Source organism: Puccinia triticina, chromosome 10A, assembly GCF_026914185.1.
Source record: "Puccinia triticina chromosome 10A, complete sequence".
In the NCBI taxonomy this organism is placed as follows: Eukaryota; Fungi; Basidiomycota; class Pucciniomycetes; order Pucciniales; family Pucciniaceae; genus Puccinia; species Puccinia triticina.
The window spans coordinates 5,481,463-5,496,053 of record NC_070567.1 but is presented as its reverse complement, the minus strand read 5'-3'; the positions used below and the strand labels follow the sequence as shown (position 1 = coordinate 5,496,053).

At 44.8% G+C, this 14,591-nt stretch overlaps 2 protein-coding genes across 2 annotated transcripts; both read right to left on the bottom strand.

The window, feature by feature from the left end:
• Positions 1-6,914: 6,914 nt before the first annotated feature.
• PtA15_10A548 (uncharacterized protein) lies at positions 6,915-7,966 on the bottom strand (the record flags this gene model as incomplete). Its single annotated transcript, XM_053160734.1, has 2 exons — positions 6,915-7,323; positions 7,425-7,966. 2 exons carry the CDS (start codon positions 7,964-7,966, stop codon positions 6,915-6,917), a joined length of 951 nt encoding a protein of 316 aa, XP_053024679.1.
• A 1,706-nt stretch (positions 7,967-9,672) lies between these two features.
• Positions 9,673-14,095, bottom strand: PtA15_10A547 (uncharacterized protein; the record flags this gene model as incomplete). The annotated part of the gene is made up of 4 exons (XM_053160733.1): positions 9,673-11,761; positions 11,832-12,712; positions 12,812-13,115; positions 13,197-14,095. The coding sequence occupies 4 exons, from the start codon at positions 14,093-14,095 to the stop codon at positions 9,673-9,675; spliced, it is 4,173 nt and encodes a 1,390-aa protein (XP_053024678.1).
• Between the last annotated feature and the right edge of the window lie 496 nt (positions 14,096-14,591).

The window sequence follows — 14,591 nt, the reverse complement described above, 5'->3', positions numbered from 1 at the left end:
AGGTACTCCATGAATTGTTGAGGGCATGTGATCATTTTGGTTCAAATATCATGGAAGAACTCCCACGCTGCGCTGAGATATAGTGGCAGAAACACCAAGAAATCACCAAATTAGTGATATTTGGCAACTGATCACATTGTGGCTGCTACGTTTGGGGGTTTTGTGGGCATCCAAGGTACTCACTGAATCTTTGAGGGCATTTGATCATTTTGGTACCAGTATCATGGAAGAACTCCCACGCTGTGCTCAGATATAGTGGCAGAAACACCAAGAAACTACCAAATTAGTGATATTTGGCAACTGATCACCTTGTGGCTGCTACATTCGGGGGTTTTGTGGTCATTCAAGCTGCACAATGGATTTGCAGGGGCATGTGATAATTTTGGTACCAATATCATGGAAGAACCCCCACGCTGTGCTGAGATATAGTGGCAGAAACATCAAGGAACTAACAAATTAGTGATATTTGGCAACTGATCACATTTTGGCAGCTACATTTGGGGGTTTTGTGGTAATTCAAGCTACACAATGAATCTTCAGGGGCATTTGATCATTTTGGTCCCAATATCATGGCAGAACTCCCATGCTGGGCTGAGATATAGTGGCAGAAACACCAAAGAACTACCAAATTAGTGATATTTGGCAACTGATCACCTTGTGGCTGCTACATATGGGGGTTTTGTGGTCATTCTAGGTACCAATTGAATCTGCAGGGGCATGTGAACATTTCGGTACCAATATCATGGAACAACTCCCACGCTGCGCTGAGATATAGTGGCAGAAACACCAAGAAACTACCAAATTAGTGATATTTGGCAACTGATCACATGGTGGCTGCTACATTTGAGGGTTTTGTGGTCATCCAAGATATACAATGAATGTTCGAGGGCATGTGATCATTTTGGTACCAATATCATGGAAGAACTCCCACGCTGTGCTGAGATATAGTGGTGGAAACACCAAGAAACTGCCAAATTAGTGATATTTGGCAACTGATCACATTGTGGCTGCTACGTTTGGGGGTTTTGTGGGCATCCAAGGTACTCAAACTACCTTGTTCAATGTACTCGCCCCGATCTTGCCTTTCCCTGCAGCTATCTTTCCCAACGTCTCAACAAACCGTCAAAGACGCACCAAAACCACTTCCTTCATGTCATGCGCTATCTTTAACACAGTAAATCTGTGGGCTTGAGTTTAGGTGCTGTCTTGGGTTCCCCTTCTAAATCAACTCTCCCCGCATACGCTGATGCCAGCTTTGCTACTGCGACTGATGCATATTCTTTTGCAGGCAGTGCAATTCTTTGCAATGGTCTCATAGGCTGGCGTTGTCACAAAATGGACATTGACGGCCCAGCGCTTTAAACAACGGAAGCTGAATATCTTGCTTGCTCCAAAACCAGCCAAGACATCATCTGGGCTCAACAGCTACTCGACTCTCTTTGACCATTCCTTCAAATTTCAACTTCAAAAGTGACGCTGTTCTGTGACAATCAAGGCGCCATTGCACTACTCAAAGACATGTTGTATCAACACCAAATGCGTCATCTCAACGTCTGTTTCCATTGGCTTCAACATCACATGACAAAATCAAACACATTCAATGTCAAATACATTCCAACCGGTGAAAATGTGGCTGACTTTCTCACCAAGGCCCTGGCTCCAATCAAAATCAAGGCCTCTCTTGAAAACGTCTCAATGACTACCAACAACAACATCAGTGATTGACCTATCAAGCACGGGGGGCTGTGACAATAAAGAGGACATGTCACATGATTACGTATGTGGCATGGTTAGGTTTTGGGATTGTTGGAAACAGTTTCTTTATTTGTCTATCATACATTAGGTTTAGCTCATTCATGTATTGATACACAAGCTCCTAGTTCCATTTCTCTCTCTTTTCTTTTCCTCACACACTCATCACATCGTGTCACTCATAATACCTTGTTTACAGTTGCGCGCGGCATTCTACTGTACAGAGCTGCCCGCAAAACTTGTTGGGCTACGCGGGGGAAAACCCCGACTGGGTCGGGGGTCCAGCACTCTAAAAGAGTACATTTTTGGAGTCTACAGAGTGTTTAGATTCCAAATCTAAAGTGGCAACCAATTTGGTCCAGCCAATTTTTATTTTTTTTGTTCACAGCCCATATTTTGGGACCCACCTCCAAATACGGGCATAAGTATATATGTATGGGGTCCTAAACCCATACTTATGCTTCCTGGTTGGGCACTAAACCCACAAATGAAGGCAGAAACTGTCATGCAGTGCTTTCAGGAGTGCCTGGTGGGTCTAAAACCATAGCTGGGACACCATACCATGTCCCAGCCGCCCAAAAATATCTGAAAAAACTGTATTTTTTCCAGGTTTTGGGCCCCAACATTTGGGACCGGCCCAAAACCCTGTACAGTAGAATGCCGCGCGCAACTGTAGGTATTTCTCTTCCAGCTCTTGCTCGCATCTCTTGGAGTCATCTCTCCTCGTTTTCTCACTGCTGTCACTCTGGTGTTTCATAGGTATTTCTCTTCCAGCTCTTGCTCGCATCTCTTGGAGTCATCTCTCCTTGTTTGCTCACCGCTGTCACTCTGGTGTTTCATATATGGGGAACTGAGAAGGAGGGGAAATGGAAGGATGGGAAGAAGGAAAAGGAGGGAGGGGGGAGATCTTGATGCCTTGATGATGAGATCTTGAGGGCAAAGTCTTGAGGCTTGAGGAATGAAAGTTAGAACTGGAATCTTGATGACAATCCTGGCGGTGGCGATGATCCTGACTAGCTGAACACGAGAGGGGCCACCACACCGGTGTGGTGATTTCTATAGGCATGCGCGGTAGAATGTCCACTCGGAGATAGCGCAGGCGGGAATGCACAGAGCGGCTCAGACAGAGTGCATTCCAGTGACATAAGCACTGAGGATGATGTCAGAAAAGCATGCTAAGAAAGCTTACAGAAAGTCACGCGCGGATTGCGGATTCGGTATTTGGACTGGAGCAGAAAGACAGGGCTGGACTGTGGCGGACTACACATGTGGACTGGTAGCAGCGGCGCGTCAGCAGGTGAGCCACGACAGCCGAAGCGGGTTCCACCAGCAGGTGGAACTGGGGTGGAGGCGGTGACTGGCGGTGTGGTGCTCCATTCCAAACCATAAGTAGTATTTTATTGCTTCCTTTTACATACATTCATCATTACATTGAACATTTCCCCATAACCCTTCACAAATACCTCATTATTATTATATATTCAGATTCTACATCAAATTTCACCTATGGTCACTCATACATAGTATACCCTTATCTTCAATGGTTCAGTAGTTATAGAGGATATAAGACTTACAGACAACCTACAGTCTTCATTAGCTACAATACTCATTTCATTAGTAACCTACTTGAATCATTACAGTACATTCCTTTTACATATTTATTCTCACATACTAAACCCTTTACATACATTCCTCATTATGTACTATACCTATTGTACACATTACATCATTGGATCTGTGCTTACCTCTTTCAGTAGTGCTCATCATTACAAGTTGTTGCTATGTTCTCATCACTCTTCCCCATTAGTACATTCTTTTATTCCCATAACCAGCATTCCCCTTTCAGCATTGCTCATCATTACATACTGTTACTATTTTCACATCACTCTTCCCCATTTGTACATTCCTTTATTCCCATAGCCAGAATGCCTCCACTGTCTGTGCTCATCCCTCCTTACTATAAGAACTGTCTTTCCCTCATCACTTGTACCTTATGCAGAGAACTATATGCAGAATTTATAGAGAATTTTAGATACAGAAATTATAGTGCCCATTCTCATCAACCCATTGCCATTGAATCATTTCCAATTGCTTTCCCCCTTCAACCATTGCTCCAACCCTCTCACCTTCAGTAGGCAGTAGTCAGCTCATAGTACTAGCTCCTAAGATCAAGTAGAAATCAGCCACACCTTTTCTTCTTTTTCTTAGTGTTACTCTCATCCCCTCAGCATTAGTCAGGAAGGCAGCCTCATCAGCACCCTTGCATAGCTTACATTGGTACTAGTGTTGCTATCAATTTCCCTTCCAAGCTCTATTCCCCCCTTTGAGTAGTTCCACAGCGGGGGCTAGACAGAGGACGGTGGGAGGTTGAGCGGATTCTGGGAGAATGACGTGCAGGAAGCGGGCGGAGCTGAAGGACTAGTGCGGGATTCGGTGAGAACAGTGACGTGCGTGGAGGGAAGGGCGGGAAAAGGCTCATGGATTTCTCTTTTCTTTCCAAATCCTATTATCCTATCATCATAGGGATTACTCATTATTGTACTTAGGCGGACAGACGTACTAGAGTATTAGGAGAGATATACGGACCTTATCTTTACTTTCAGAGCTACTTGCAGAGTGCAGAGCTTTTACTCACTTGCCGATTATTGCGCTATAGATCAGGCTCAGAGAGGAGCGCTGAAGGCTAGTGGATAGTAGCAGTGCAGAGCCAAGACACCGATAATCACACAGCCTGGACACAAATATTCTTGAAGAGGGCGGTTAGGGGACATTTCCACCAACATACCAGCCTTTATTCTCACACTGGTGTAGTGGCCAAACTCGTGGCGCCGGTGTTGCATTCAGTTTCCAGTCATTTTCCAGTTTCAGTCATGACAGCAGCAAGATCAAGATTCCTTTGATTGGGTCCCGCGACTCAATGAGGTGGTGAAGACAGTGGGATTCAAACCCACACCCAAAGATTGGGTCCCGTGACTCAATCAATTTTGATTGGGTCCCGCAACTCAATGAAATATGATTAGGTAATATGATTGGGTCCCGCGACTCAATCAATTTCAATTGGGTCCCGCGACTCAATGAGAGTTATGGTGCAGTCCCCAGTCCTCAAGACTTTCTCAGGTCCGACAGCGCGGCATGGCGCACATCCTCAAGACGTTTCAGGATTTCTTCCTCTTCCTATTCTCTTCTATGTTTTTTTTGGTTTTGTTTTCTTTTTGTCTTGTTTTGTTGTTGTGCGCGCAGAGGCGCGCAGGTGTATGATGACCTGTCCACAACATGTCACAGTCCCCAGAGTCTGAGTTCAGCTCGAACTCAGATGATGGGGCGGCATGGACTTCGTCTGAACCCTTTTCTTTTGGCCTTTCAGATCATCCATCCAGAATCTTAATTTTGTTGATCCCTCTCTGAGTCTGTGTGTCTTCTGAGTTCAAACTCTCAGCACCTTTAGTCCCATTTTCCCCAAATCCCTTCTTTAGATCACATCTTCCGGCCCTCTTCGCCGGACTCCTTTCCCCTTCAGATCCAACAAGGATCTACTCCTGTTGTCTCCCAACTTCCGCTATCCTTGATTCCTCAGACTCTCTACTTCTCAGGACCACCGCGAAGGCAGCGCACAGCGCAACTCTCCCTTCAAGTAACTGCCAACGGCCCAGCACCGGTTGGTGTTCCACACCGGGTACCGCACCTCTTTTTTCTAAAAGACTGGCACCTCATACCGCACCCGGCACCGCCAGACAGGTGCGCAGCGGGTGTAAGGGGTACCTGCCAAGCGGTGTGGGGTACCCCCCAACAGGTACCGATTGTTCATCTTTAGTTTTTTGGTTTAATTATTTTCTCTGCTGGGAAAAGAATGTGTGACAGACAATTATTTCCAAAGCTTTCTTAGGGTGTTTGAAAAGAAAATTCAAATAATTATATTCAGAAACATAGTAGGCAATTTTCAAAATATGCACTTAAAAAATCCACAAACAAAGCTTTACATACTATACATATGATCAGCAAGCCTATAACTCAGATCAATTTTCAACTGTGGAGAAAAGAATAAAAAAATCAAAACCAAACTCATGCATATTTTCCCTGAAAGGATTGAACTTGAATTCAGTTGAATAGTCTAATCTATGGCATGCAAAAAACAACTGACTGGGGGAAGGGCTGTAAAGATTGAATTATGTGTGGCACTATATAGAGGACCCACACTTGCAATAATGAATAAACAAGATAAAGCTAAGAAACTCTTTTCCTTTGCTTTTGCCTTGACTCCCTGGAATAATACATAAGAAAGTTAGTTTTCATTATTTATCTAGATGAAGAAGATTTGATGTGATTTGGTAATTACCTAGCCTTTTTATTCTTTTCTTTCATTTGTTCATTACTAAAATCTTTGGAAGTTAGTTTTTGGGAACTAGATGTAGCTTTTTTCCTTGCAAACAAGCGTGTTTGATCCTCACAGAAAACTGGAATGTCACTCTTAGATATTATATCTTTCAAAGTGGATTTACGCAGTACTTTGGATAAAGTCAAACTTTTTGACTTTTCCAAATTTGATACAAATTCCTCCTGTTCATCCAGTAAAGATTGAGCACCAACAAGTGCCTTTGTCTTATCTACAAGTTCTTTTGAAATATTTTTGTACAAGCCTTCATATGACTTAGTTTCTTCCGAGATGTGGTCTGAATATTTGGAGTATCTAACTGGATTGGTACAGGAACAAGCGGCAGTATGAGCTTTATCCTTAGCCTTACTTAATTTAGCAGAGATCCCAAAGGTATCAGTCCTCTCATGTGATGCTCCAGCGCTTGTGCTGGATATCTCAGGACTGTTATTTTCATTTGAAGAAGGAAAAAATGCAAACAAATCCTTTGCAGTTTTCACACCTGACTCATCTGGTCCATTTGAGTGTGGCGCGAATAAAATAGTTGATGGCAGTTTAATCAAAAGTGCAGCCGCGGGTGCGTTTTCCACGTGACTCAATGGAAGCAACACATGGGGTGCGCATTGGGTTGTTGGTTTCTCCAAGCTCATGTTGTCACCAGACCTGGATGATTCATCACAAGTCTCATCAATTCCTTTCAATCTGTTTGGATTTCCAACTTTGCTATTCTCATTCAAATTGATAGCTAATCCTTCAGTCTTATTCTGAAAACCTCGCATACATGTTGCATTGTTTAGTTTAGTGCAAGGCTATCGATTAACGAAGGCATCTGATGCAAACTCACCTGAACCTTTACAGATTCCTTGGAGTCGTTCTCATCAGCGGTAGGTGACCGAATGTGAAGGGATTTCCTGAGACAATGTTTGCAAGAATCTATGAAACCCTTTCCGATGTCCGGTGTAACTCCCCCATCGTACATTATATGTGAGTCAATTTTGAACTCAGGGGGGTGATCAATGTCCGGCCCATGCACTTCACCGATTTTGGAGGGGGGAGCTTGCAAAGTTTTCCTCAGCTCTCTCTGGTTTTTGGTTTGATCAGGATCATTCACTGGACTGGAGGATGACGCTGAAGCGGCAGCTTTCCCATTAGAATTCAAGTCTTCTTGTGAATCATATTTTTCTATCTCCCGGCCCGTTTCACTACCATTGTGTGAAATATGCAAACATACAAAATTGAAAATGGAACATCAATATTGATTGACGTTTCTTATCAAGCCAAGAATTCCAGAATTCATATTCACCTTAAATCCCTTGAGAAATTGAATTCGTCCGCCATGGGGTTTAGGTTTTCTGTTGTGACAGGAATCCCCGTAGCTGCCCGGACACCAAAAGACATGGCGTGACTACTCCCTCTACATTCTTTGAAATGTGCGCTATCTCCCATGTGGCCTAATTTCCATCCGTAAGACACATGGAGATCTGGAGGCATGTATGAATAGTATGAATCTTTTCTCCGTAGAGGTGGTCGAGTGGCCGAACTAACAACATAACGCATGTGTGTTGGATTACCGTCGAATTGTGTTGCTTGCATATGGTCCCGCGGAAAGAAGGCAGTAGGCGGCGCACTCGGAACCACTGGTGTGCGCGATAGATTCGAATAAACTGGCGCGCCTTGAGATTGAAACCGATGGTCTGAGTATGTTTCCGTCAACGCGGCCGTGTCAAACGGTCCGGGGAGCGGCGCTACGGCTAGGGCCAAGTATTGATGCTGAGGTATTTCAGGAAAAGCACGGCCAGCAAATAGATTCGGAGAGTATGTGGACATGCATGGTAGGGAGTCCATGACCTCTCTTGTGACAGGTGAACTTGAAGCCGTGAGCCAAGTCTGATGTTGAGCTGTCTGGGGCACCGAAGCACCATTGGCGAGTTCCCAAGTTAGGGAAGTCGGGAGCATGCATTCAACCTGACAGACCGGCAGAACCAGAACCAACAAGGCCCACCAAGTTCTGGACTGATGATAGCACATGGCGAACACAAATATGCGGACTGCTGAGAAGATCAAGCAAAATAAATTGCTGGAAGGGGACAAGCTGGGCAACGCGAACTTCATGTTGTTGTTGGTCAGACTCAATTATAAACACTGCTTTATAGCAGAGTTATACTCCAAAATTTTGATACTCAACTTCGCAGTCTCACATCATTCTGAGATCCATCCACCTGACCTCGATCACAAACTTAACCAAGTCCCTCCCGAGGGAGGCCGAAGGCCTCTCTTCGCGCTCTCACCTTCGGACTTAGCTAACTTTGCCTCGATCAGCAGTTTAGGTTCAGGGGAGACAAGGCGACGATCTGGGCTTGGTTGGACAATATGTGTACAGCTCAATAATTGTAGATAGGCCTTTAGAACTACGTTGACCATACTTTGTGTTACATATCTCAAAATCTTCGCCGTCTTACTGGATGCGAGGCATTCCCAGATTGTATTGCAGCTACAAATTCAACGTCATGCAGTGGCCAAAAAAAATGCATATCAATCCTGGAGGGGTCTAGACTGCTTGGTCCCGAAGTCCCTCTGTAATTAGAGAGGGGGCCCTCGACAGTTGGAACGATGTCTAACTTACTTAACTAAGTCCCTCTATTGGAGGGGGGACGCCGTCCCGCAGGGAACCTTTCGCTCCCCCGAGAAGGAAGGAATTAGCCAAGTTAGGAACGATGTATTGTCGGAACGACGTATTTCCGGGGAAAACTTTCATCCTCGACTCAGTTTCAGCCGTCAAGCCGAAGTTGATGGTAGGAGGTACACATGCGAGAAACCAGAAAACAGCGAAGAGAATAGCGACGTTGACCCCGGGGACCAAAGATGGGCTAGACAGTATTCCACAGACCAACTTTTGAACGTACTTGCCAATAACAAACATCGGAGTTTCAGTACACTTGTGTACGTCCTTGGACTTGCCTTTAGCTAAAACACTTGATTTAGAGGGGCGGGCTAAACTTTACTGGCGGGTGAAAGTTGATTGAGATCAAGTTTTCACCAGCAAGCAAGGTTTAGCGGACCCTCTAATAAAGTCTTTTAGGCGATGGGAAGTCCTCCCGTCGAGATCTGCGGGCTTCCCAGAAGTGATCTAGAGCCCAAAAAGCTGGATTTCCCTGCAAAACTCTACATTTTTTGGGTCTAAACCAACACAGAGACCCTGCGGGGCCGTCCTTCGAGATCTCACCGAGGGGTTTGTTCATAGGCTCGCCGGACGGGGATCTCTCACAGACTTTTGTGTTGCGCCCTGGGGCTGGCTTGCCACAATGAACTTATTACCAAGAGCGGCGACAAGCCCGTGCTTCAACCTCAATGTGGTTGTTACTCGCACAAATCATAAGATAAAGAAAATTAAATAAAGAAAAATACCGAGATACGAGTCAAAAATGGTAATAGCATAACGTAAATGAAATTTTGTTGCGGTCGATTGAGTTCCGGTAGATTTTTTTGAGGGAGATATTGAATTCTGGGCCGATTTGTTTCTAGATGAGTAGAGCCTCAGTTAATCTTGACCATCAAAAGGGAGACAAGTTTCTAATTTTCTTTAGCAAGTTGTGTAAGGAAATTCTAGAACCCGCTTCTGGCTTCTTCGTGATCCAAGCGGCCACAGCAAGTTTCTCAGCTGGTGACATTCTCTGAACCTCCTGGCGTAATTGAGGGCGTGGGGGCTTCCAACCGTCAAACCGCCAGAAGAATGAGTTTAAGTCCATTCCGTTGTTACACCAGAGCAATTCATATCCCAGTCGATAACCGTCTCTACCCAACAAATCGCCATTGAGGGAAAAGTTTATTTCAGCTGTAGACTTGGGGAAGCTCCCCATGGCCTTTTTTTCGAAATCCCATACATAATAGCTTAGGCGTTGAAGTCTTTTTTGGAATAAATTGCCAGGCATATGAATCAGCCATTCTCGTTCTGATGAATCAATCCATTTTCGTACCGGTAATTCTGTGGGTTTTCGTTCTTCCGGTTTAATTGACACTATTTGCCTTGCCAGTGCCTCGTCTTTATTTGAAAAAATTCGGATTAATTTTGCAAAGGACAAATCGGCTTCTGCGGCTGAATTTGGCCACATAAAATTCAAATGTTTGCCGTCGAAATTGAGTGCATCTCCTATCTGGATGATGGTGAAAGCATCTAAACCAAACATGTCACTTGCTTCTTCGAGATTATATCTTGCCCACCATCGGGAATAAATGGAACGATTTAGCAAATTCTCCGCAAAGTCGTACCTTCTTTGACCGCTCACATTCCCCATTGCTCGGTTGAGACTTTCTTTTACATCTGGATTGAGCTTGCAATATGAGTACCTTGGGATGTTGTAAAAGTAAGATGGATCTGAAGAAACCCCCAAGCCGTATTCTAGCAATGTTAACTGAAAGTCGCGCATTTGATGCTTCATCCTTTCCTTGGCCCACTCTTTTGCAGCATTGTGCTTAAAAAACGTCTTCTCTAATATCAAAGACCGTCTTGGGCCTTCAGCAGGTCCAAGTGGTTCTGCAACCCATATTTTGGCCTTGTCGTATTTCGGCCTGTTTTCATTCCAGTCTTTAAGCAATACCTTAAACATATCAGGATCAAGCTTCGGATCTATGCCAGAGTACAATGCGGTATTTTTTGGATTGATGAAAATCGCCAACGTATTTGCGATGTGCAAATCCACTTTTTCTTCTTCCATTTTTATTGCTTTATCCATGCCAAACCACTTGCACGCATTAGCAAAGGAAATATTATGTTGTTCTCTTCTTGAAAGCCGCTTTCCCGATGAAATTTTGATCTCTGAGGGAGCAAGTCGAATGTCGCGAAATTTCCAGTGGAGATCTGAATGCGGTTCTTTAAGTTCACGAATTTCCTTGTATTTTTCATAGGAAGTTCGAGCTGCTTGATTCCTAGTAAGATGATCTGACTGTGGCTTTAAAGATGTTTCAGCTTTTGCTTGGATGCTTCGATCAGGGAGAGTGCCACCAAGAACCGGAGGGAGGCCTAATCCATTCTTTTGAGACACATCAGAAACTTGTTTGTCCGGGTGAGATGTCTCTGTTTCCGATGTCAGTTTAGCTTTACTTTTAGAGGCTATCATCGGCTTGATCGCTTCCTCCTGGATGATTGCCTTGTTTTTGAGATCATTTGATTTGATTTGAAGTACCGGAGAGATTGCCATCGAACTTTCTATCCTTGACAGATCATCCCGAAGAGCCGAGTCTGTCATTGCAAGAGACTGCTTCACTAAAGACGGTGATCCAGGCGAATCGGGTCGAGATTTTTCGACCACTGCTTCAAGGGCATTCCTTATCGGAGTGTTGAACCCTTCATTTGCAATTTGTCCTTTCGATGGAGGTAGTTGTTCCCTTCGGGATTTTTTTTCGATTGGGAGAATCTTGGCTGGAAGTTGAACAGGAGCGGCTGAAGATTTTTTGGAGGATTCAATGTTTCTTTGGGTGGGATTGCTTTCAGCTGTCAGGGCTCCCTGGGAAGTGCCTTCTGTAATAATTCTAGCATCGGATTTCGGTATTTTGGAGTCAACTTGGGTTTTCGATTCTTGAATTGCCTTGGGACTGGCAGCTGTTTCCAACTTTGGAGCTGCGCTTTCTTTTCGAGCAAGAGTCCTGGATAAGCAGAATTTGAACTTTCAGCACTCGACACGACTGAGTTAGCTTCAATAGGGTTGAAACTTACAGGGTACTTTTCAAATCTGTATCCAATTTTACATTGGCCACCCTGCCTCTGATTTCTTCAGCGACAATCGGAGAGGAAGGTGGTTTGCGATTTTCCGGGCCCTCAAGATTCAAAGGATCCAAGCTGGTAGTCTCAGCCTTTTCATCTTCTGCCTTGTTTGGAGGCGCCTTGACAGGAACTCTATTTTTTCTCTCTTTCGGCGGTTCTAGTGCCTTTTTAGTTGATGAGGACGGCCTATCAGGGAGTAAGTGATGTACAAGCATTCGCGTCTTGTCTATGAATCCCTCAGGCTTATCATTGAGGATATTTTGCAAGAGAATGTCAGTTGGGGCTTGAGCGGAATATTTGGTCTTTTCGTTGGTTTGAGCGGCAGAAGCGGCTCTAGATGCAGCCTTCTTTGACTTTTGTGAGGTCTTTTTCGGGATTTTGATTGTCTGAGGTTGAGCTCTAGGAATTGTCCTCGATTTCTGACCGACATCGAGTACTTCTTTTGGAGGAGCTAGTAATGATGGAAACTCTTTTTCATCGATTGACGGGGGTTGCCCCGTTTCAGAACCTAGTGTACCTGAAGAAGACATTGGAGATTCGTCAAGTACCTGTTGATCTTTTGCCGGGCTACTCGATTCAGGCGAGGGGCCCTCTAGAATTCCTACTGGCTTGATCTCACGAGTGGATCCTAGAGGAGGCAAAAATGGAGCGACTTCTCTAGGTATCTCTTGGTCAGTATCTGATACAGATCGTTCTTTGGCACTCGTAGCCAAACCCTCATCATTCGGTATGGTACTCATAACTTTGAGACGAGAATTATTTTCTGATTGCGCGAGTGTTCGAGCTTCTTCTTCTCCGTTGCTCATTGTGTTATGCGAACCGTCTTCAGCCTCCTTCTCATTCCAGTTGTTATTTCATCATGCAAGAAAGATAAAAAACCAAAAATCAACCCAAGTGACCCTATTGTAATAAATATATGGATATAAACTTACCGCGACTGCCATTTCTTCTTTAGGGACACTTTCATCATGAACAGCAGGCTGAATGTTCAAGATTTGCTTGAGAATTTGAGTCTTATTTTCCAATTGGTCAGGGTCATTTTCCCGCGCGAAAATTTGATCCGACGTCAATTCGTGCACTTGAGATGTTCCCAAAAGGTTTGGCAAATGGTTCTTGATTTCTTCTGGCTGGTCTTTCGGGTTACCAATTTCTTCAACCGAATCGGGCGATAATTTAATTGGACCGCCCTTTCCCCTTGATCTGACATTTTTCGATTTCTTTCCTTTTGGAGTTACACTACTTCAAGAACATATAATCAAAACATTGAATCAGGGAGACGTCATCAGGAAACTCTGTGAAAATAGTGAGCACCCTGACCTCGAACCCTTGGTGTTGGACGTCTGGATTGTAAATTCGCTTGGTTTAATTTCGGTTTCAGAACACGATGGCTGTCCTGTTACTTCCTCGGGATGAGTAGGGTCGGATTCGGCTCGTTCATTTGGCCCTGGGTTGGTTTTTGTCTCAGGTCGAGGGGGATCAAGCTCGGTTGTCCTTAGTGGTTGAACTTGTACGCTAGGAATCTTTTCAGCAGGTTTATATAATTTGAATACCCGGGCAGGTGTACTATCAGTCTTAGGAGAGGCAAGATGCTGGGCTTTAAGCTCCGCAGCCTGGCTTTTCGGAATTTCTCTATTCTCAGGTGAAGGCGATTGTTGTGTTACTCCCTCTACGTTTAAAGCCCTCGTGTTAATATTCAAAGATGACTCATCGGCGACAGTATCTGTAGTAATAGGTGGATCGACTTGTGTCACTGGTGTTGGCATATTTGTGTGGGAAGTGCTTGGTTTTGGTGTGAATGGTGCTGCATTCAGATTCCAACTACCTTCATTCACTGGCGGATAGTGCACAGGTTGTGACATCGGTGTGCTGAGCCCGGGGTATAGATACACCGGTTCTACCACTGGCCGGAGGGTATATGGAATTGCGTTTCCGGGCGGCACAAACACACCGTTGTGTAATGGATGAGGCAGAAAGTTGGGGTTGGCATAGAAGTATGGGTTTGCGTGGTAACCACTGACTGGTGCTACTTGTGGGTGGTAAGGGGAGTAGAAAGGTGCCGATGGTACGCCTTGGACGAATGTAGTGCCAGCCGGCCATGGCTGCTGAGTCTGAGTCATCCATAGTGGATAATTCTGTGGTGGACCAGTTGCTAGAATTTTGACTTCGCCTTCTGAACCTGCGAGTTGCGCAGCCGGGGGGTGAGGGGCGGAATGCATACATCGGATTCTGGGGGCCAAAAGCACCGTAAATACGCATAAGGTGCGCCAGCCGTCATGCCGCTGGGAACACATGATCGACTGAGGTGCCGGAGTGGATCGTACGAGCTCTGATCAGGAGGGATTGGAGAGATTATCGGTTGGGTGGAAATGTTATCAGGCAGAAATTTTAAAATCAAAGCTATGTAATGGGAGAAACGGCAGAACTGAAACCATTGCAATCCAGCGCCGGCCGTGACTACTCAAGATGAAACTGAACAAACGTTCGTGAATTTCTGCGCAGCTCCATCGCGCTCGATTGAGCAAAGTCGGATAATATGTATACATAACATTATAAAATCATGACTACAAACGGGCTGTTACCTCGGCCGAAGTTTTCAATACATAACCACATTTGTCTGCCCGATGCTTTGCCTAACGAGTAATGGATGGGTGAGGGTGGAGGTGGGTGCGTCGGGCTGCTAAAGGCTGCTCAAGTTCAAGTTTATGTAAATGT